The sequence below is a fragment of the Kogia breviceps genome, chromosome 8, assembly GCF_026419965.1.
Source record: "Kogia breviceps isolate mKogBre1 chromosome 8, mKogBre1 haplotype 1, whole genome shotgun sequence".
Classification (NCBI taxonomy): Eukaryota; Metazoa; Chordata; class Mammalia; order Artiodactyla; family Physeteridae; genus Kogia; species Kogia breviceps.
Window position 1 is genome coordinate 40951474 of NC_081317.1, and position 22919 is coordinate 40974392.

Sequence of the window (22919 nt, forward strand, 5' to 3'; positions counted from 1 at the left end):
CTCCTGGGGAGGTAGGGAGTGTTCAGCGAGGAGAGTAATACATTTTTGAGTGAACTGATCTGTTGGGAGGCCACGTGCCTGAGGTTAAGGGCCTGTGTTCTGGAATCCCACTGAATGCTAGCCTCACCATTTCTTTCCTTTGCCATTTCCTTGGCAAGTTCTTTAACATCCTGAGCCCCAGATTTCTCGTCTGTAAGTAGGGTGGTAGTGATAGCTCATGGAAACTCTTGAAAAGTCTGGCACTTAGTGAGCACTCAACAATGCTAGCTCCTATTAAACTTTATGGCTACGCATTTACATCAAACAATAGGGATAATACAGAACCTTGAGGCTTACTGGATGCCACAAATGAGATAGAGTGAGGTGTAAGTGCTCAACTGATGGTAAGTTTCCTCCTCTTCTTTCGTCTCCAGTAATCAGCAGGGAGTGGGTGCCCCATAAGTGAGGGGTCCCTGACATCTGGATGGATACCCATTGGCACCCCTCTTATCATCTTTATAAACTTCTGGTGTATAAAATGATGCTTCCTGACGTTCCTTAAGCAGTTTCAGGCTCATCATGGTTAGTGATATCAGAGGCTGCCCTGATCTCGGCATGTCAAAGTGACCTTCACTTATGGTGTGGAGAGAGCTAGGCGCTGGGGCCAGCATTGTGTCTGCTTCAGATACCTGTCAGTAACACGATTCTGAGCTATTCAGGACTTCGGGCTTCTTTGTTTTGTGTTGGAGCTGATTTTTCTTCTTGATGACCTCAGGCCTCTGAAATAAGATATTTAAAATAATTTGTTCCTCCCTACTGTGAAGGAAGAATTGCCTCTGTGTGTGACAGAGCTAATGCTGGCTTGGCCCACTGTTAACCTGAAAGGATACTGCTGGACTGTGACTCTTAGAGGTCGTGGGTGTCAAAGTCTTTAGCCATCTGTGGTTTGCCCAGAGCAGTGGAGCTCAAAGAATCACCTAGGAGCCAACTAGAGCCACTGGAACATCCAATTTAAGTGCATGTTTTCTCCCTTGTCCTTCTCTCCTAGCAACTGTATGACTCAAATACTACTTAGAAAGTATTAATTCTCTGTAATTTATACCCTTGCCTGTGGTATTATTATTGCCAATTGTTCATGTTGATCTTTAGAGGGTGGAACCCTGAGGAATATCTATGGGGAACTGAGACTGTACTTTGGAAAAAGAATATCTTTATTAAATTCGTTTTAGTTATTAAGTATGCATCACATGGTCCAGCCGTTTGACCCACAATCTCTCTTTTTCTCCCCAGCACTGGCTTGAACCTAACAAGTCCATCTCCAAGCAAATGAAATGTAAGTATCAATCTGTGCATTCACTTTTGCTATGAAATGTCCAAAGATAGACTCTACTTCTTTACAAAGTTTCTCCTGCCAGGGAAGAAATAGATGGAGTTGAAGATCTGGGGGTTGGGAGCTTCTACCTCCCAGGGAGAGCTGTGTAACTTCTCTCTTATTTGTTGGCCTCCGTCCTCTCTGCAGTCACTATTCCTAGAGCTGCCTGTGTCTCTCACCTTCCCAACCATCTTACCCTTGTATTTCATATTCGAACAGGGGTATTGGTGCCTGGTTCCCTTTGATTGTTGGGGTTGCTAGTAAATGGTTCAGGGTGGGAGGTCAGTCTTGGGGGGGCAATGAGAGAGGCAGGTGTATTTTGAAACTATGATCTTGCTGCTAACTTTACTGAAAATTGTAGTATTCTTTTCCATCCCTCAATCTCCCCAATATATTTTTCTGGGTAATAGTTTTCAACCTCTGGTGTTCTGAACTGCCTTTTTTTCCCCGTGATGAGCTCTTGGAAGAGTCGGCTAGGGAAACATCTCTCTAGAATATAGAATCTGGTCATGCACCTGGGGCATTGTGAGGACGGTGTTGACTGATGGTCCTGGGTGGCGTGACGTTTTGTCCTAGTCACCCATGCCAGGCTGTAGTCAACCTGTTTTTATTTATGGTTTAGAGGAGAGCTTCTGAAATGCACCTCAGAAATTCATTGCCTGCCCTGAAATCCATTTATCCCTTCATGTCAACGTTCCCAGGGCTCTGAGATATAGGCGATAAATCAGTTTCTCATCAGAGATCAGGTTAGTGCATATTATGTCACTTGTCATCATTCAAGGGATTCTTTTCTTTTTCAAATATGAAGAAATTATTCGGGGCAAGGTTTTTAAGTGGGAGAAGGAAGAAACTGAACATGGATGGCAAACTAGTAACCAACATACCTATTCCTTAACTCTTTTCTTTTTCCCTCCCTCCCTCTCCCTTTTTCTCTCTTTGTCCTCCCTCATACCTCTCTCTGTCTGCCCCTTCCCATTCTTCACCCATCTCTCTCCCATCTCTCAAGAGCAGACTGGCCAGTGCAGGACACACAGCCAGCCAGGTTGTTCAGGCTAACACCCAGGGCTGCTGTGCTGGAAATGGCAATGGGTGCTGCAGAGGGAGGGCAGGAAAGATGTGTGAGATGCAAAGAGGGGCAGCAGTGCACATGCAAAGTTCAGAGAGGTCAGGCTCTTGGGGTGAAGCTGAAATAGAGTTGGGACAAACGTCCCAGAAGAAGTAGCAGAACAGAATTATCAGGAAGCTTTGTATAGAATGATATGCAGGATAATGAGAATGAACTAACTTGTCTGTGAAAAAAAACAGCTCATGCCTGGCTTTTATCCCTTAACTACAAAGTTTTGATATTTTTGTTAATATATTTAAAAATATTTAGATAATTTTCCAATACACTTATTTATAGTAAATAGTTCTTTGACTTTTGTTCTTAAATGTCATGAAATATTTTCCTTAGGACACACATTTTTGAAATATAACTTGTCTCTAAAGTAAGATATATTTCAACACTTAAGAGAAGAGAAAATTTTAAATTTGTGAAGAATTTTCTGCTTAAGAGCTTTGTGTCTACACATATTAAATCTGAACAACCAACTCAAGATATATAATGTTTTGGGAAATGTGGTTTCAAAATTGATGTATGACTATTGGCCAGTTTCAATCTAATGACAAATAGAATCTGAATCTGGAAAAAAGAATTGTGTAAAATTCAATTTCTGAACCAGACATGGTGACTCACTGATTCTAGGAACGAGCAAGGGTCCTACCTGTCACCTAGTCCTCTGTTGTATTATTAAGAACACTAGTGATCAAAAAATTATGTAATTTTTCTCAAGATCACAAACCTCGTTTTGTTGTTGTTCTTGATGTCTTTTAGTATCAAGAATTTCTTGTGGTCTTGTGCATATGTCCTGGAAATATTCACCATAATGTAAATTAGAAAAAATTTAAGCTAGGGCTTATAGACTGTTAACCCAGAAGAACTGGGTCCAACCCTTGGGACTCATCCATGAGTTTATCAACAGGATCTGGTTGCAGAACCTCAGGCAGCTTCCTCTTTGGTTGTGGGTATGCTGTTTATATTCTGACTGCCTTTGAGTAGGCAGTGAGACCGTAATTCCTTGGAGGAGGAGTTTCCTCCTTTCCCATCTCACTCACCAGTGATGACCAACTTTCAGGTCCTTTGACCCCATTAAGATCCCTCTGACTATGGACGTTCCCAGGGTTGGCAGAAGGTCAGCTATCCTGATTAGTAAACTTTGTACAAAGCCATTATTATGTCTTACTAACATTTTTAAAAATAGTTTTTTAATAGTATCATGTTTGTGCTTTTTCTAGCAGTTCAGAAAAGTTTAAACTATTTCCTTTCTCCTCCTGCTTATATCTCCATGCTTACTCCAAAGAGATAACTATTGTTAACAGTATTTTGTATTTTATATATCCTTCTGGGAATTTTTAATGTATGTATAAGCTCCCCCAACATATATAAGGCCTTTCCTAGACAAAAATGAGATCAGTCGCTATATATTATTCTTCACCTTTTTATTTTTCTTAATTTTAGAGACTTTTTTTCAAAATCAGTGATTGATGATTAGCCTCACTTTTAAAATGGTTTTCTGGTAGTTAATTGTATGCATCTATGTAATTTACTTATTAATGGACATCCACATTGTTTATAGTCTCTTCTTATTACAAATTATGCTGTCATAAATATGCTTATTTGCATATTCTTGATCTTGTACATCTGTCCTAGAAATTCCTAGAAGTTGAGTTGTTGGATTAAAAAGTATACACATTTTATATTTCCTTAGAGATAAATATCCATCCAAAGATCTTACAGTAATTTACTCCACTAATGTTACATGAGAGACCTTGTTTCCCCCAAATCTTCTTGACGATAGGTATATCAAACTTGTTTTTATGATGACCTCATGTTTGTTAAGGAAGAGAAATATGTAATTGGAAAACTAACTGGGCAGTTATTAACTATCAATTTTAAAATTGAGAAACTTCTTAAACCAGTCTTATTTCTCCTCTGACCTTAGGAGTTACTTTCAATTCTATTTTTAAAGTGAACATTTTAATAAATAAAGGCAAAATTGCCTTTATTTTGTTCTATAGTGCTATGAATTTTTAGCACACAGATAGATTTGTGTCCGCCAGAGTCAGGATACAGAACACATCACTCTAAAAACCTGTCTTGTGCTGACCCTGTGTCATCACACCCACATCCCCTAACAACTAACAACCACTGACCTGTTCTCTGTCAATATAGTTTGTATCTTTTGAGAGTGTCATATAAATTGAGCCATACAGCCTATAATATTTTGAAACTGGTTTATTTCACTCAGCATTAATAACTCTGAGATTCATCCAAGTTCTTATGTTTCAATACATGATACAGAAAATTAATGAGAATAGTTGGTCTTTGAAAAGGTCAAGAAAAGTTGATAAACCTCTAGCAAGACTGATGAAGAAAAAGAAGACACAAACTACCAATATAGGAGCAAAAGAGGATATGTCACTACAGACCCCAAAGAACAATTCTAGGTATGAAGTTCGACAGCTTAGATGAAATGGACCAATTCCAAAAAAACCACAAATTACCAAAACTCACCCAATAAGAAATACATAACGTGAGTAGTTTTACAGCTATTTAAGATACTAGGTTTAAAATCTTCCAGAAAGGAAATCTTCCGCCTACTTGCAGCCATTGCTGTTGCTGCCAGAACCCCCTTTCTTGTTCTTCAGGCCTTAACTAGGAGCTTCTAAGTCTGTGCTGAGGGGACACAAAGGGGAAAATGTGGTGAACTCAACACTGGTTCACTGATTCTTTGAATGCTTGTCTTTGTTTCCAATCTGCCTGCTACTGTTTACTTTCCAGAGACCTTAAATGTCTGCTGCACATATTCTGTCCAGGTTTTATAGCTGCATTCAAGGCGAGAGACTGGGTGGGGTGCAATTAGTCCATCCTGCCCGGAACTGAAACTTTAAAGTCAACTTTTAATAATTCCTTGTCACTGGGTAAAAATGTAGATAGGCTACATAATTTACTTGGGAAACATTGAGGGAATATCTTTCTCATTTCCGTGTTCCATCACTGTATATCCCTAAGTGCAAATGTGGACTGAGCTGGTGATTTGTTTTTCTTTCAAAAGTACTCAGGTAATAGACTGCCTGCAAACAAAGTGTCAAATGAAATGCATATTTCTTAACATCTTTTTTGGAGTATAATTGCTTTACAATGGTGTGTTAGTTTCTGCTTTATAACAAGGTGAATCAGCTATACATATACTTACATCCCCATATCTCCTCCCTCTTTCATCTCCCTCCCACCCTCCCTACCTCACCCCTCTAGGTGGTTACAAAGCACTGAGCTGATCTCTCTGTGCTATGTGGCTGCTTCCCACTAGCTATCTATTTTACATTTGGTAGTGTATATATGTCCATGCCACTCTCTCACTTCGTCCCAGCTTACCCGTCCCCATCCCTGTGTCCTCAAGTCCATTCTCTACGTCTGCGTCTTTATTCCTGTCCTGCCCCTAGGTTCTTCAGAACCTATTTTGTGTGTGTTAGCATATGGTATTTATTTTTCTGACTTACTTCACTCTGTATGACAGACTCTAGGTCCATCCACCTCACTACAAATAACTCAATTTCGTTTCTTTTTATGGCTGAGTAATATTCCATTGTATATATGCGCCACATCTTCTTTATCCATTCATCTTTCGATGGGCACTTTGGTTGCTTCCATGTCCTGGCTATTGTAAATAGAGCTGCAGTGATGAAGTGCATATTTTGAATGTTTGGTTTTCAGAGTCCTAGCTTGCTGTGCAGGAGTGTTGCTATGTAATACATACTGACTCTTCTCACTTCAAACCTATAGCTTTTTTAGCCTTGTCCCCATGACCATGGAATGTAGCCCAATGTGTATACATGCAGAGACACACATCAAGAGGACAAAAATTACATGTCCTATAGGATCTATATAACCACACAAATTATACTAGCATGTAAAGGTTTTAAAAAGTTATACACTATGATTCAGAGGTATGGAAATGTAACATTATTTCCCCATGACTGAATTCCACTTGCTGTGAGCCCCTATCTCCTCTGGGGGTGAAAAGTTAATCTTGCCACTTCAGGGTAATTCAGCATCTGTCTGTTTAGTATTTGATCTCTTTCAGCAAATTACTCAGTGAATTCATAATTTAAACATAGTCGCTTGAAAGTGCATACCCTATATTGGAGTATTTCTTTTCCTCCTTCCCCAAAATGACATCATGAGGCAGGGGAAGCTTACTTACCATCCACCATGGCCATGAGGGTGACATCTCTCTCATGCACAATTCTGAGTCCTGAAGGACTCATGTGTCTCATGTGATTTGGCCTGTGGTTGCTGGCATCTTTCCCTACTGCGTCCTCTCTGGATGTAATCGGTCCCACTTGGCCTTTGTGCACTGGCATGTGCTGCTAAGACTTGTGGCTCCTGCCATGGTCTTGACCTTCAAGGCTATAAACTCTGCCCTCTTGTGGTCCCCACTCCATCCATTTCTCTTTCACTGGTTGCATCTCAGCACTTCTGTATTCACCACTGGGACAGGTAGAAACTGCTTAGCCTCTTCCACGACATGCTTCAGCCTCAGGGAAACTCAGTACACTGTCTAGAGGCTCACCCTCTGCTTGAACACACCGTGCTGCCATTTCTTCAGTGTGCTCCAAAGTTCCAAACAGAACACTTCCCCTAAACTTCCCCTAAACTCTGGGGTTTCCTTGTCTTGCCTCCATACCTCACTCTGTTCAGCCAAGCCTAGTGTGCTGAGGGGTGCTGAATTCCTTCTCATAGCTCCAGAAAGCATCTTAACCTTGGTTATGTCCTCTCTGGATCTCTCCAAGCTCTCCACCTGCCACCCCTTCCCCACAACTAATGTGGCTTTTGCCCTTGGATATAAGATTAATGTCCTAATGCAATAGCTTTTTTTTTTTTTTTTTTTTCGGTACGTGGGCCTCTCACTGCTGTGGCCTCTCCCATTGCGGAACACAGGCTCCGGACGTGCAGGCCCGGAGGCCATGGCTCACGGGCCCAGCCGCTCTGCAGCATGTGGGATCCTCCCGGACCGGGGCATGAACCTGTGTCCCCTGCATCGGCAGGCGGACTCTTAATCACTGTGCCACCCGGGAAGCCCCAATAGCTTTTTTATACACAGGCTACTGCTGTTTCTCAAATGTAATGAAAAAGAAGTGCTATTATTTACAATAGCACTAACAAGTAAAAACATAAATTTCTTATAAATAAATGGTCAAGATCTATATAAATAAAATATGAAATTTTACTGTGGAGTTACTGTAGAGTAGATAAACAGCTCAATAAATGGAGACTTCTCATGTTTCTGGTTAATATTAATGAAATCAATTTGTCACAAATTAATATAGACATTCAATAATGTTTCAAATCACAATTTCAGTGAGGTTCTCTATGGCATTTAACAAGCCGATTCTAAGGCTCATTTGCAAAATAAAATGCTCAAAAGTAGCCAATAAATATGCAAAAAAGAACAATGAACAATGATGAGGTTTTTGTTCTATTAGCAAATCAAGGCCTATGAGCTATAGTAATTACAAAAGGCCTCATGATAGACTCACATAGTAATTAAGATAAAGTCAGGAATAGGAAAAGAATCAGTAGAACAGAAAGAACAGTCCCACTATTTATGGAAATATGGGTTATAAGAAAGATTGCATTTCATATTAGAGACAAAGATTCAAGGTATAATTTTGGGGTTGCCTTTTCACTTGGGAAAAAGAGACTAAAGCCATACTTCACATCATACTTCACATCATGGGATTAATAACAAATGGATTCAAAAGCCCAATATATTTAACAACTTATAGAAGTTTAGATAAAAATTTAGGAGTATTTATTTTTATTTTTCAGTAGTACGTTTATTTTTTGGCCTTGTTAGAGGATTATACAATAAGCAAGAGATTTGCTAGTAATCTGTTAAAATAGAGAAGGATAATTTTTTAAATTGTGATATTTCAAAAGCTGATCTTGTGCTCAATGGAAAAAATGTAGAATGGAAGTTATCATTTTATCTCAATATGCTTAACTTTATGTTTATTCATTAATGAGCTATATACATTATGATAAAAATGCTAGGTTAAAAATACTAAATAATACTTATAGAATGAAAATTGAATGAGTATAGTCAATTCTGTATTCTTGTTTTTTTATAAAAGATGATTCAGAGTACAGTTCAGCCAATATATTCATTCAGAAATTTTTTATAATCTTTTGATCCGTTCAGCCATTTCTCCCATCCCCCATCTCTAGCAATCACCAATCAGTTCTCTAGCCATTCTGTATGTTTTTGTTTTTGTTTTTTGTTTTTTTTTTAGATTCCACATTTAAGAGAGATCATATGTCTTTCTCTGATTTATTTCACTTAACATAATGGACCTTGAGGTCCTTCCATGTTGTCACAAGTGACAAGATTTCATTCTTTTTAATGGCCAAATAATATTCCATTGGCAAGAGTTCATTCTTTTTAATGGCCAAATAATATTCCATTGGCAAGAGTTCATTCTTTTTTAATGGCCAAATAATATTCCATTGTGTATATATATATATATACACCACACTTTCTTTATCCATGCATCCATTGATGAACACTTAGGTTGTTTCCATATCTTGGCAATTGTGAATACTGTTTCAATGAACATGGGGGTGCATATATCTTTTTGAGTTAGTTTTTTTGTTTTCTTTGGATATATACCCAGAAGTGGAATTGCTGGATCATATGGTAGTTCTATTTTTAATTTTTTGAGGAATCTGCATACTGTTTTCCATAGTGGCTGCATCAGTTAACATTCTCACCAGCAGTGCATAAGGGTTCCCTTTTCTCCACATCCTTGGCAACTTTCTATTTCTTGTCTTTTTGATAATAGTCATTCTAACAAGTGTGAGGTGATACCTCATTTTGGATTTGCATTTCCCTGATGATTAGTGATGTTGAGCATCTTTTCACATGCCTGTTGACCATCTATATGTCTTCACTGGATAAATGTCTATTCAGATCTTCTGCCCATTTTTAAGTGGATTGTTTGGTTTTGTGCTATTGAGTTGTATGAATTCGTTATATATTTTGGGTATTAACCCCCGAGATATATGATTTTCAAATATTTTCTCTCATTAAGTAGGTTGCCTTTTAATTTTGTTGATGGTTTACTTTGCTGTGCAGAATCCTTTTAGTTTGATATAGTCCCATTTGTTTGTTTTTGCTTTTTTTTTTGACACATTGTCTTATTTTATTCGAATAGCAGTCTGCTCACACATGGTCCAAGAACACCCAAATAACAAAGCAAAGATTGGTCTTCAAACATTATAGCCAATGATGCCACACTTGCCTATGATCTTGCCAACATAAAACCACATCCACACCTCAGTGGCCACCAAACAATTCAGTAGAGCTTCCTTAACTGTAAGCTGTTTGAAGCTACCAGTTTGAGCACTATTGATAATTTTTTTCAAGCTCTGAATAGCTGTAGGGATCTCAGCAGGGGTTAGAGGAACCAGCTCAACCTTGGCATAGTGCCAGAATGTGGCCAAACAAGGCTTTGAGTAAGTCACAGCAGCGCTGACCATCGCGGGGGCCTTCTCTGCAAGGTTACGGACAAACTGGGCCATGGTTCTAAGATGGAAAGCCCGTCGCACTGACTTGTTTTTGCTTTTGTTGCTTTTACTTTTGGTGTCAGATTCAAAAATTATTGCCAAGACTTATATTAAAGAGCTTACATCCTATGCTTTCTTCTAGGAGTTTTGTGGTTCTATGTTCAAGTCTTTAATCAATTTTGAGTTGATTTTTGTGTGAGGTGTAAAATAGTGGTCCAGTTTCATTGTTTTGCATGTGGCAAGAGAAATCCCAACAACATTTGTTGAAGAGACTAACACCATTTATTGAAGAGACTGTCCTTTCCCCATTGTATATTTTTGGGTCCTTTGTCATAAATTAATTGACCATATATGGGTGGATTTATTTCTGGGCTGTCTCTTCTGTTCCATTGATCTATGTGTCTGTTTTTATGCCAATACCATATTGTTTTAATTATTATAGCTTTGTAATAGAGTTTTAAATCAGGGAGCATGATGCCTCCAGCTTTGTTCTTCTTTCTCAAGATTTTTTTTGCTATTTGGGGTCTGTTGTGGCATGATACAAATTTTAGGATTAAACATTTTCTGTGAAAAACTCCATTGGAATTTTGATAGGGATTTTATTGAATCTGTAGATTGCTTTGGGTAATATGGACATTTTAATAATATTAATTTTTCCAATCCATGAGCATGGAATATCTTCCCATTTATTCGTATCACCTTCAGTTTCTTTCCTTAATGTAATGTAGTTTATAGTATACAAGTCTTTCACCTCCTTGGTTAAATTTACTCCTAAGTATTTTATTCTTTTTGATGCAATTGTAAATGGGATTATTTTCTTAATATCTATTTCTTTTTTATTTTTTTAAAGGGAATGCTATTTATTTATTTATTATTATTATTTTTTGGCTGTATTGGGTCTTCGTTTCTGTGCGAGGGCTTTCTCTAGTGCGGTGAGTGGGGGCCGCTCTTCATTGCGGTGCGCAGCCTCTCACTATTGTGGCCTCTCTTGTTGCAGAGCACAAGCTCCAGACATGCAGGCTCAGTAGTTGTGGCTCACGGGCCTAGTTACTCCACGACATGTGGGATCTTCCCAGACCAGGGCTCGAACCATGTCCCCTGCATTGGCAGGCAGATTCTCAACCACTGCTCCACCAGGGAAGCCCTTAATAACTATTTCTGATAGTTTGTTATTAGTGTATAGAAACACAGCAGCTTTTCACTGTTGAGTATGTTAGCTGTGGCTTGTCATAAATGGCCTTTTAATTTTATTTATTTATTTTTTTTGTGGTGTGTGGGCCTCTCACCGTTGTGGCCTCTCCCGTTGTGGAGTATAGGCTCCGGACACACAGGCTCAGAGGCCATGGCTCACGGGCCCAGCCGCTCTGCGGCATGTGGGATCTTCCCAGAACAGGGCACGAACCCGTGTCCTCTGCATCGGCAGGCGGATTCTCAACTACTGCACCACCAGGGAAGCCCCATAAATGGCCTTTATTATGTTGAAGTACATTCTCTCTATACCCACTTTGTTGAGAGTTTTTATTATAAATGGATGGTGAATTTTGTCAGATCCTTTTTGTGCAACTATTGAGATGATCATATTATTTTTATCTTTTATTTTGTTAATGTGATGTATCACATCAGAAGTATTTTTTATAATTATGGAGTCAAACAGGGCTTCCTAAGGAAAACATCAAACCCAGAGGTAACAAAGCAAAATGCTAACAAATTTGTACAAAATTTAAATGTTTGTACTAGAATATCTGGTTTGTTCACAGCACAGAGTAGATTCTCACTAAATATTTGTTGGATGAATGAGTATAAAAATGAATTATAAACAATTAAAATACAAGCAAAATAATGGGAAGAACATTTGTCAAATATATAAAAAGTAGTAATATGCAAAATATATAAAGTATGATGCTACAAACCCAAAGATAAACAACTCAATAGAAAAATGCAAAAAAATCATGTAGAAGGAATAAAAATAAATGGCCAATAAACTCATAAACAGATGCTCAACATCATTAGTAACAAGAAAAATGCAAAAAAAAAGAAAAAAGAAAAATGCAATTTAAAACAAGATATTTTTGTTTATATTCTGAGAAAATTCTAAATATTGATAATATCCAGTTGCTGTGGATGAGGGTAATACTTCTGGTGGGAATGTATAAACTGGCAAAGTTTGGGAGGGAAATTTGGCCGTATCTTTCAAGATTAAAAATGCCTATCTCTTTTGATCCAACGTCACTTCTGTGAATCTATTGAAAGCAAAATTGATTCTGTAACAGGTATATGTGCAAGGATGTCCACTGCAGTATTGCTTATAACACTGAGAATTGGAAGCAATAAAAAGCCTAGAAACTTTGTCAAGGCTAAATAAATTATGTGGAATACATGTAGTCATTTAAAGGAATGAAACAGACATATATTATTGACATCAAAATATTTGTTAGATATATAGTAGAGTTTAAAAAGCAAGTAAAATTCCACATATAAAATGATCCATTTATATGAAAATAAAAAGGGTATTTTATATGAATATGTAAGTGCACAGAAGAAGGACTAAAAAGATATATACTGACTGTGGTTACCACTGGGGAAGAGAATGAGGTAGAGAGAAGTGAGGTCCTCATGTTTTATTACATATAGTTATATTTTACTCAGATCTCTTACAGTGAGAATATTTTCATGTATCACTTGGTAATAAAAAAGAGAAAGTAAAAGAAGAGGAAGCTTTATGCAAAAGTCAAGAAAGGAATAAAGATAGAGAGGAAGAAAAGGAATCAAAGTGCATTAAGCATGTACAATAGAAATAGAGATCTAGATGAAAGAAAGCCCATTTAGTCTTCTAAAGAGGTTCTCTGCTTAATCCTGGCTGGTGCCTGATTAGCCCACCGGAGTAGTTAAGATCTTATTCTTGGTCTATTTATCAGGTACTATGCTGCTGCCAAGCTCTGTGAAGGGACAGGGGTTGTTGGAAATGCCTTCCGCATGCAAATCAAGGTGGGGAAGACCCCCATCCTCTGTATAACACATGGATTTGATTCAGCCATAAGAGCAATCTTGAGTCAAGTTGCTGGCTGATGTCTTTTGTGCTCCCTCCCCTAAGTTACAGTGGTCTTTCATGGAAGCCTGAGACGGCGTGTAATTTGTGTCTCTGGTAATATTTATGAAACTTCATGTTTATGTAGCATTCCTTAGCTTTTCCGTAGTCCTGGGGGCTAACCTAATGAATAGGTCCCTAGCTGCTGAATGATTTTGTCAATAGGGAGCATATATTCCTCTGTAGCATAGGCAGAGAATACCAGGAGCATAGACTTTGCTCTGGTGTCAGGAACAGGAGAACAGCCACAGGTCCATACCCATTCATGAGGACAGTTGACACCTGACTACCAATTCTGTTCTTCCAATTATTCCCTGTGCTGAGTTTTATTAGTTCCGAAGGCTGCCGTAACAAAGTACCATACACTGGCTGGCTTAAAACAATAGAAATTTATTCTCCCACAGTTCTGGAGGCTTAGAAGTTGAAATCAAGAAGCCAGCCTTGGCATTCCTTCCTCAGCTTGTAGCTGCATCACCCCAGTGTCTGCCTCCACCTTCACATTGCCTTCTCCCTGTGTTTCTCTGTGTCTATGTCCAAGCTTCCCTCTCCTTTCTCTTATAAAGGTATCAGTCATTGGATTTAGGGCTCACCCTAATGCAGTATGACCTCATCTTAATTAATTACACCTTCAAAGACCTGTTTCCAAATAGTGTCACATTTGGAGATTTCAGGTGGATATGAAATGTGGGGGGACACTAGCCAACTCACTGCACCAAGCACCCCAATTTGGATTTCCCACACCCTTCAGCATTCTTATTTACTCTTTGGGTGACCTTCATGCTTTTGTTTTGTGGCTCACTTTTCCTCCTTTGTGTATGTGTTCTTTGCTGAACTTGACCACGTGCTTCTGACAGTAAAGCTTCATACATTTTACTTCTCCAAACACCCATAGTCTCAGTAACCCCATCTCTAGACCTACTGATGCAGCCTGTCCGATAGCTCTCATGTGTGTATACATGCTCATCTAATCAGTTCCCCAGTATTTAGTTTGGAAGATTTCTTTACTTGGTCCAAGGCTTACTACAAGGCTAGGCATGCGATCAGTTCATTATAAATGCTTGTTGACTAGAATCAGAATACTTCTTTTAGGGAGCAGGCAGAAAAATTTAAACTGCTATGTTCTTTAAAACAAAGCAAAACACACACATCTGAACAAAACACATTGCATAATCAAGTACGTGACACTAAGTTCCCAATCGCTGTGGATTAGTCTTGGCTGGTTTTGCTCTTTCCAGTTTTCTTCTTTCCAGCTTTAGGAGCAGGTTTCTTTTATTCTAGTCACAGCTCAGTAGGGTTGGCCAACTTTCTCTTTTTCTCCCAGGTTCAACTATTTCATCCAAAATTTCCATTTTTGATCCTTCTTTCAAAAAGTCCGTGCAGTTTGGGCCTATAAATAATTTCCACGTTGTGCTCTTTCTTTATTTTCCAACATGGATAGAAATAATGATAACAAAAGTAATGATAAAAACCCTTAATTTTATCATGTGCAATTCTAAACCATGTGTACATTTAATAAGCCACAGATTTCTAATTTTTAACCTTATCCTTATGATGTGGTTGGTGGTGACACTGATGTCATTTTGATTGGGTACAATGGTGGGCTTCGGGGAGGACCTAGCACTCCTAGTGGGAAGGAGGGAATGTGGCAGGAGTGGTGGAAAAAGCAGAGGAAAAGGAGCATCCTCCAGTAGAAGCTCTTATGTCACTGGGGAGATACTTTCAGGGCTTCCATCTTCCTTCAGGAGTGCCCATGTTGTTTCATAACGGACCACGTGATTCAAAACTACAGGTGTGTTGGCAGCGTAAAAGTCTGAATGATAACCATGATGGGCCAGGAGAGTCCATGCTTGGTATGTCAGTACTAGAGGTGGTTCAAATGTGGGTCAACCAGGTTAGGAGAGCTCTATTCATATCTGTTTCCCTTTGTTTGGAAATACTTTATAATGCTTCATTTTTAGATGCAGTTTTTTGTGGTTTTTTTTGCGGTACGCGGGCCTCTCACTGTTGTGGCCTCTCCCATTGCGGAGCACAGGCTCCGGACACGCAGGCTCAGCGGCCATGGCTCACGGGCTCAGCCGCTCTGCGGCATGTGGGATCCTCCAGGACCGGGGCATGAACCCGTGTCCCCTGCATCGGCAGGCGGACTCTCAACCACTGCGCCACCAGCAAAGCCCTAGATGCAGTTTTGTAGTAAAAAATTTCAGTACTAAGTTACATAAGTAATTGCATTGGGCTGTTATAATTATTATTATTATTACTAGTTGATCTATGCCAACCAGCATAACTCCTGAGGGGCCAGTTACACAACATCTGTAGCAAGCAGGCACCTGATCTCTTGCCTTAAGTTATTTCATGTACTTTTGCTAACTTTTTTTGGCTGAAATTCTCAGGTCACCACACTCTAGTCCCAGGCAGCAAAGCTCTTCTTTAGAAGCAGGACTGCCAAATATCTCTTCATATGTGCACCTATTTCATGTGTATTCCATCCCCACTCCCTCCTGAAAAATGACAGTCCCCCTCTCACCCTTTGAACCAAGATATAGCACTTAGGTCAAGTTGAAGGGCTCTATCTCATCCACATCGGTTTCTTCTTCAACCTCTAGAGTAGTAATAACTCCTATGGGTTTGGTGTGAAGGTCTCAGGCAGCCTGCTGAGTGATCAACATTATTAACTCGTGCAATTCTCATAGTGGTCTCTGTAGCAGGGCACCTGGGTCAGACCCAACCTGCTGTCTGGTTTTGTATGGCCACAGGCTGGGTATAGGTTCCATATTTTTAAATGGTTGGAAGAAAAAAAGAAAAGATGATATTTTGTGCCATATGAGGAGTACGTGAAATTCAGATTTCCGTGTTTTATTGGAACACATCATGCCATTTGTTTATGTCTTGTCTGAGGTTGCTTTCACGCTCCAACAACTGAGGAGAGTAGTTGAGATAGCGACCTTGAGGCCTGCAAAGTGAAAAATATTTACTGTCTTACCCCTTACAGAGAAATTTTGCAGATCCCTACTTTAGGTGGCTGGTTGTATTATTATCCCCATCTTACAGATGAAGAAATGTAAGCTGAGAGTTTTATGTTTGTCTGTAGCCATTTGTCCAAATGGTGAACTTGAGATTAAACATGTTGGATATCAAAGTCCCTGTTGGAGCTTCTCTTGAGCAGCATAGGCAGTCGGAGAATTCCAAGAACACGTATTTGGGAGGGAGCTTCTCAGCACTCCAGTATCCTCTAACAGAGTTCTTAGAGGGTGACTTCATTCTGTGCACTGTGTGTGTATGTGGGCATGCCTGTGTGTACAATTAAAGCTATAACAGGAGGAGGATGAATTAAATAACTTTTTAAAAAAATCCCTGCTTTAGAAGTAGAGGAGATGCGGTACCAGTAACATCTTGGAGGCTGCTGCTTGTCATTTCAGTAAAAGAGGGATGGAGGGATTATCCCCGCTGTTGATGATGATAGTAACAGTTGTTGCTGAATGATAATAATCACTTCCAACTAGAAGAGAGCAGTTCTCTGTGGCTGGCTTATCTGATCATATCCCAAGAGTTATAGTTTGGTAAATGAGTGAGTGAGTAATGCTTTGCCCTTTTGGCGCTGTCGTTTTGCACATGCGCAGAAAGAGTGTGTGCTCCTGAGCTGTTTCATCACGGAGCGCCGCTCATCAGCATCCCTGTGAGTGCTGCTGCCCAACGGAGAGGTGGGATGTGGTCCTCAGCTCTCACTCTAAAAGCCCTGGAAGGAGCTGGGAGGCACAGTGTTCACCTGGTTGGGAATAAAAAGGTACCAGTTGTTCTGAACAGGCCAGGAACCCCTGACGCCTCCTTGGACTCCTTTGGAATGTAAGCCTCTTATTTGTGGGGTGTTAGGGGTCCTTTATGCAACCAAACCCTTTGAAATATTTCTCCAGAGTCTGAAAGAGTCTGACAATTGGTCACATTTTTTTTTTTTTTTTTTTTTTTTTGCGCAACAGAGTCCCAGAGGAGGGAGTCGTAAGAGAGACATATTCCAGGTGTGGGTATTGCCCTAACATCTGCCTGCCAGAGCCACGGGCTCTGTGCTTTAACTAATGTTTGAAGGAGTTTGTGAAAGTTTTTCAGAGCTGTCAACCAGAATGTGTATGAGAAAGATCATGAGTTTATGTGTATACTCCTAAAGTTATGTTTTTCTATTGTTCTTTACGGTGATTGGAGGAAGACCACTGCATTTTAAGGAAAGCTGCTAAGGGATGTTTCACTAGCAAAAACAAACACAAAAAAAATGAGATTTGTTTTTACAAACCTTTGAGGATGGTTGTTGGTTGAAAATAGAAAGTCATTTTTTTCATTTTCACCAGGGGGCCTGCTCACCTAATCGTTTCTTATCCCCATCCCCATTTCTGGGCAAGGTTTCAAAGTGGAGATGAGGAAGTCTGTCTCTGCTTTATAAATGGCTATTCCTCTCCCCGTGTTCTCAATGTTAACAAACCACCCAAATGATAATACCCTGAGATCTGCTGATGCAAAAAGGGGCCCCTAAGCTGCCCTGTGGTGACACTTGGCCTCCCCAGCCCTCGTCTGGCAGGTAGCAGAGGGCTGTGGGAAAGGAGCCCTGCCGTTTTCAGTGCAAATACATGCTCCTGGCATTTTAAAGTAGAGTTTTGCATTTTTTCCCTTCTCTGCTCCTCGGTGGTGTTCTCATTGTTACCACTTACATGACTGAGTAAATGCTTTTCAGCTGTTGACTTAAGTACACTTCAGTCTTCTCCATCTCTTCCCTCCCATTTCCAACCTCCCCTTTCCTTCTCTTCTTCTAGTAGGAGTGTTTACCTGAATGTGAGCTTTTGTTTGTTGGGATATTGTGCCATGTGCATGTACCAAGAGCCCACTGGATCTGTCCGAACACCTCTGGGGAGGTCGACGTGAACCCCGGTGCTGTTCCCTCTTCCAAAGCAGGAAACAGAGAAGTTAAGTGTCTTGCTCAAGGTCACTGTCTGAAGTCCCTTTTGAAGTTTGGGCACTCATACCCTGGGGGATTTGGGGTTCCCACCACCCCGTGTGCTTCTATCACTGATATCAAAGCCTTAGTACTATGGGAGAAATGAACTATGGTGTTGCCCCCCTTGGGGTGACCATGCTGCCCAATCTAGTAAAGCCACATAGTGGCTCTTCATGCTGACACTGTCGGGGAAAGGCCCTGAGCAGAGTGTGGGCTTTATTGCCTGCGTGTTACCTCCATGCCAGGTGTTTCCTGCTCTGCAGATAGCTCCTTCATCAGACATTTCCAACTCTGATTTTGCGCCAAATGTTTGGCACAGCTAAGAGGCATCCTTTGCTTCCTTCCTCTTTCCCTGTAGCTTAAGAATAAAAAACATGGAAGCTGGAATCACAGAGACACTGAGCTGCTAGGAGAAGGGGTAGCCTTGTCTCCAAAACGGGATATCGACCTTAGACTCATACCAGGGATCACATGCCGGCTATCACCTGGAGCCTGGGAAAGCTCCTTTTCCAGAATTTACACGGCTGGTGTAAACAACGGGGGTTGTTTAATGATTAAAATTTTTTAATAGTTGTATTTCTCCCCTTGTTTGGTTTTCTAGAAGGTAGTAAAGAGAATTGCACTTACATTTGTGGATTTGGTTGTGTGGAGATGAGAAAAAGGGAATGGGTGGGGGTGGTCTTCCCTCAACCCTTAAATCCTTTATTCTCCTCCATAGCATTTATGACCTTCAATATGCTATATATTTTGCTTATTTATTTTGATTTTATACCTGTTTACCCCACTAGAATGTGTCCTCCCTGAAGACAGAATTGCTTGTATTTATATCTAAACCTGGGCCTGATACCTAGTAGGTACTCAAAATTTTTGTTGATTGAATTAATTAATCCTTCCACTAGACGTAGCTATTTGAACCAGCTCCAGAGTCCCTGAAGTTGTTCCAGATGTTGAAGGGCAGAGGCTGAATTGTAGGACCTGAGATTTTCAAAATTTAAATCCTAGAAATTGCTATAGTGATTCAGATGGTAGACTTTCTAGACTAGTATTTTGATGGGATGAATGTTCTGGCAACGCCTGGCTATTCACCTTGACATCTGCCTCAGAGGTTGGGCACCATCATTCATTCATTCAGCCAGACAGGCAGGAAGTCGATCTTTTATCAATAATTAGCTCTGGGGATAGAAAGCTGAACAAGATATATAGGCCCATTCCCTCATAAATCTTGTCATCTATAATTAGATCAACATTTTGGGGGGAAATTATTTATCTTTTCAGCCTCTTCCAACCCTGTGAAGAAGCATTCCTTAGTGTCAGTGATGCTGGATCAATATGAGACAACAGTAGGGGTATATATGATGGTGGAAGAAAGGGTAGAAAATTTCAGATTTGAAAAGTGCTGCCTCCTGATTTTTCTGGTACCTGCTCGCATCCCTTCTCTGATAAGGGGTCTAGTGGTGAGCATATCACTAGTACCTTGTATTAGTTTCTACCATGATCAAATCCTAGCAAATGGCAAAATGCTTAGTGACTTATTTCTGTATGGCTTAGCAATAGCATATGTGAAAAGAATTCCAGCTGTTGGTCTTTTGTAGATTCAGAGTGAGTCAACATTGAGATGAGGCTGTTGAGGGTGAGCAATAATTATGCCCAAAGCGAGGCCAGTGATGGTCCCCTCACCTGAGCAGCTTTGGCAACCCCTGGAGCCCTGTGCTTGAGGAAACACGGAGGAGGGAAGAATAGATCCAGGGTGAAGGCACTCAAAACTGTTTCATATGAGGAACAGCTAAAAGAACTGGGGATGTTTATTTTAGAGAAGACTCAGAAGAACCGTAAGCTCTGTCTTCAAATGGTGGAAGGGCTCTCCATGTGGGAGAAGCATTAGATCATTCTGGAGCCTCAGGTCTTGGAACAAGGATGGCTGGATGATAAGACTTCCTACAGTCAGGATGTTCAAAGGCGGCCACCTGGGGAGCCACCTGTGAGCCTCACTGCTTGATCCCTTAGGAGGAATGCAAGTCCTAATTTGTATCCTATCCGATGAGCCCAGATTCCTATTGAAGCCAGCCTAGGGCATGGCAAGCAGATATGCTGACCAGGTAGAAGAGAAAATGACAGCTCTCATTTGGGTCTGCGTTCTGTGATCCTCCTTTCCTCTGTTTGCCTTCGGTCAGCTGATTTGATTCCCCAAAATTCAAATATTGGGAGTCTCTATTAAAATATATATATTTAATAATACATGAAATAGTTAATGATACATGGAATAAAAATACATGCATTTAATGATATATATAATATACATTATTATTATATACAATATATATATATTATATACATTATAGAATTGCTTGTATTGTAATGTGGGAACAACCTGAATGATGATTAAAAAAGAATAGTTGAGTAAATTCTAATGTATCATATGAACCATTATGCACTTATTATGGACAATGAGTTAGATCTGTATCTACTGCCCTAGATGGATGGGCAGGCTAGAGAGTTAAATGAGAAAAGCAAGAGAAACATATTCAATACATAGTATGATCTTGTTTTGTGAGAATAAATTATATTTTAAATATTACATATGTAATCAGGTTGGCATATAGTTTGTGTGAGGATGGCAAAAGTGGGGAAGCCTAGAGATGAAATGGTTGTTAACAGTGGTTGGAGAGTTTTGGGGGGGGTGGAGACCTAAGGGACAGAAGGGGCAGGAATAGAGACAAAGTGAAGGAAAGTGAGAGGGGACAGCTCATCTATCTGTCTGTCTATCAATATCCATCTATCTACCTATCTATCATCTGCCTATCTAGCTTCATTGGTTGTGCTTAAACATGTCTTAATTTTGAGGACTTTAATAAAAGAAAGAAGAAAGAAAGAAAGGAGAAAAAGTCTTTCTCTTTTATGCTATTTTCTTTTTTTTAACTGTTGCTCTTATAAAAACTGTCTCAACGTTTCTATTAAGGACACTCCAGAGGTTTTGTAATTTAAAAAAATTAGTTTTCATTCTTTTGAGATGATGATTTAAACAAGTTGAAAGAAATCTGGGGAATGTATAAAGATAAAATATTTTGAATCAAAATTGAGTTTCTAGATATCGTGAAAGATGAATGACTTAAGAATCATTTGTATTTTTCTTCATTGTTTCTTTGCTTTATAAGAGGTATCCATTTTCTCCTAGTGGTCCAGAAAAATGTTCCCTTTCTTAAATCTAGGGAACACAGGGTCAGGTTAGGAGCACCCAACTCAGTTAAGAAATTTGCTAGTTTCTGGTGGGGAAGTGGAGCATTGAGTGGAGGGTTCTGACATGTGTGTGTGTGTGTGTGTGTGTGTGTGTGTGTGTGTGTGTGTGTGTGTATTTTTAATCATTTTTTCTCTGCTGAAATATCCAGCAAGATGCTGCTATGTTTTTCTGGGATTTGGATACTTTCTTTCAAACTATTTTAGACATTGTTTTCCATATAAAATTATCCTCATTATACATTCATTTTTGATGCCAATAGTTCTTTCTACATAAAGAATTTGTCTACATACAGAATAGCCCCAGATGTTGTAGAATTGGCTGGTGATTTAACCCCTGCTGATTATGAAAGAAGATTTGAGACAGAATAGGGTGCTGTTTCATATTCACATTTGGATGTAGTCTCAGAGCTGATCCCAAGCAGCCATACTGATACAGAGACAAATAATGAGTGGGTATGTCAGATCCATAGAAATAATAATACTAACCATCGTATTTCTTTGATTTTAAGATGCTCGTTTTATATACTAATTGAAATCTGAATGCATCTTACTGTACTTGTGTGCATTTATTAGGTTAATATTGCAAGTCAACAGTGGTCTTATAATTGAAAGAAATCCTATAGAAGCCCCTTGGCTGGCTATTGAGTTCTGGAAGTTTTAATGCAATTAGAATATTCCAGAATCAGTGAACCTCAACCAGAATTTCAGCCTGCATAGTGCTATCCTGATTTAGACAAAGCAGGAAGTTATAAAAGTGTTTCTTTTCATGCAAGCCTCACTGATAGATAACACTAAAATAATCCCAAAATTATACGAAGTAGGATCTGTGCATGGCGATTCCATTTTTAAAAATCCTGATTTTAGGTCAACGGCACCATTACTTTGGGAAAACTAGTCATGTGCAGTGACATTTTTCCACCTCACAGCCTAAAAAAAATATTTCCCTAGGTCAAAAACCTGAGTGGTCCTTATGAACAGTTTATCTGTCAGAAGAGAGTGGGAAGAATGGAAGAGAAAATGTTATCTGAATCTGTGACCTGGCGAGAAGGAAAGAGCCATGACATGGAAAGCTGTGCTGACTGACTAGATTGCCTGTATCCTGAGTTTGCTTTAGGTGTCTTGTCAAGCATTTCCATTGAGTTTTGTTGTCACTGTTGCTTCGTTTTCTTGGGCATAATATCTGTTCTTTCAGAAAATCCTCCTGCCCCTCCCCCCAGGCTAGGCTGGAAGGCTTCATGGCTGACTCTCCTGTGTGTGTTTGAGTCCATGGTCTTTTGCTGCTTTTCTCATGCTTTTTCTTTATGACGTTTCAGCTCATCCACCATACACCATGTGCTTTAGAGTGAAATTCTACCCACACGAACCCTTGAAGATTAAAGAAGAGCTCACCAGGTATTTTTTTGTTTGTATGTATGTTTAACGTGCCCCTTGAACCAGCCAGGGCCTCTGAGTTTTACTCTTGTCTAGAGGGGAGTGTGTCCACCAAGCAGGCGCTCAGCTCAGCGTTTGGCTTGGAATGTTTCTCTTACACTTAATTGTCTTGGGACTTCTCAAACCGTTGTCACTGGGAGTGTAATTAACTGCACAAAAAAGCAGTGGGTTTAAG

The 22919-nt window shown here is 39.7% G+C and overlaps 1 protein-coding gene and 1 pseudogene across 9 annotated transcripts in view; one reads left to right on the top strand and one right to left on the bottom strand.

The window, feature by feature from the left end:
• Nucleotides 1-22919, top strand: part of FRMD3 (FERM domain containing 3) — a 345639-nt gene that overhangs the window by 190577 nt on the left and 132143 nt on the right. For all 9 annotated transcript variants that reach the window (XM_067041279.1, XM_067041281.1, XM_067041274.1 and 6 more), the window contains 2 exons: nt 1270-1312; nt 22627-22705. In XM_067041279.1, coding sequence (XP_066897380.1) covers nt 1306-1312; nt 22627-22705 — 86 coding nt within the window. In that variant the 5' untranslated portion in view covers nt 1270-1305. The remainder of the gene's footprint in view (nt 1-1269; nt 1313-22626; nt 22706-22919) is intronic.
• LOC131761467 (ATP synthase subunit g, mitochondrial pseudogene) lies at nt 9689-10034 on the bottom strand (annotated as a pseudogene).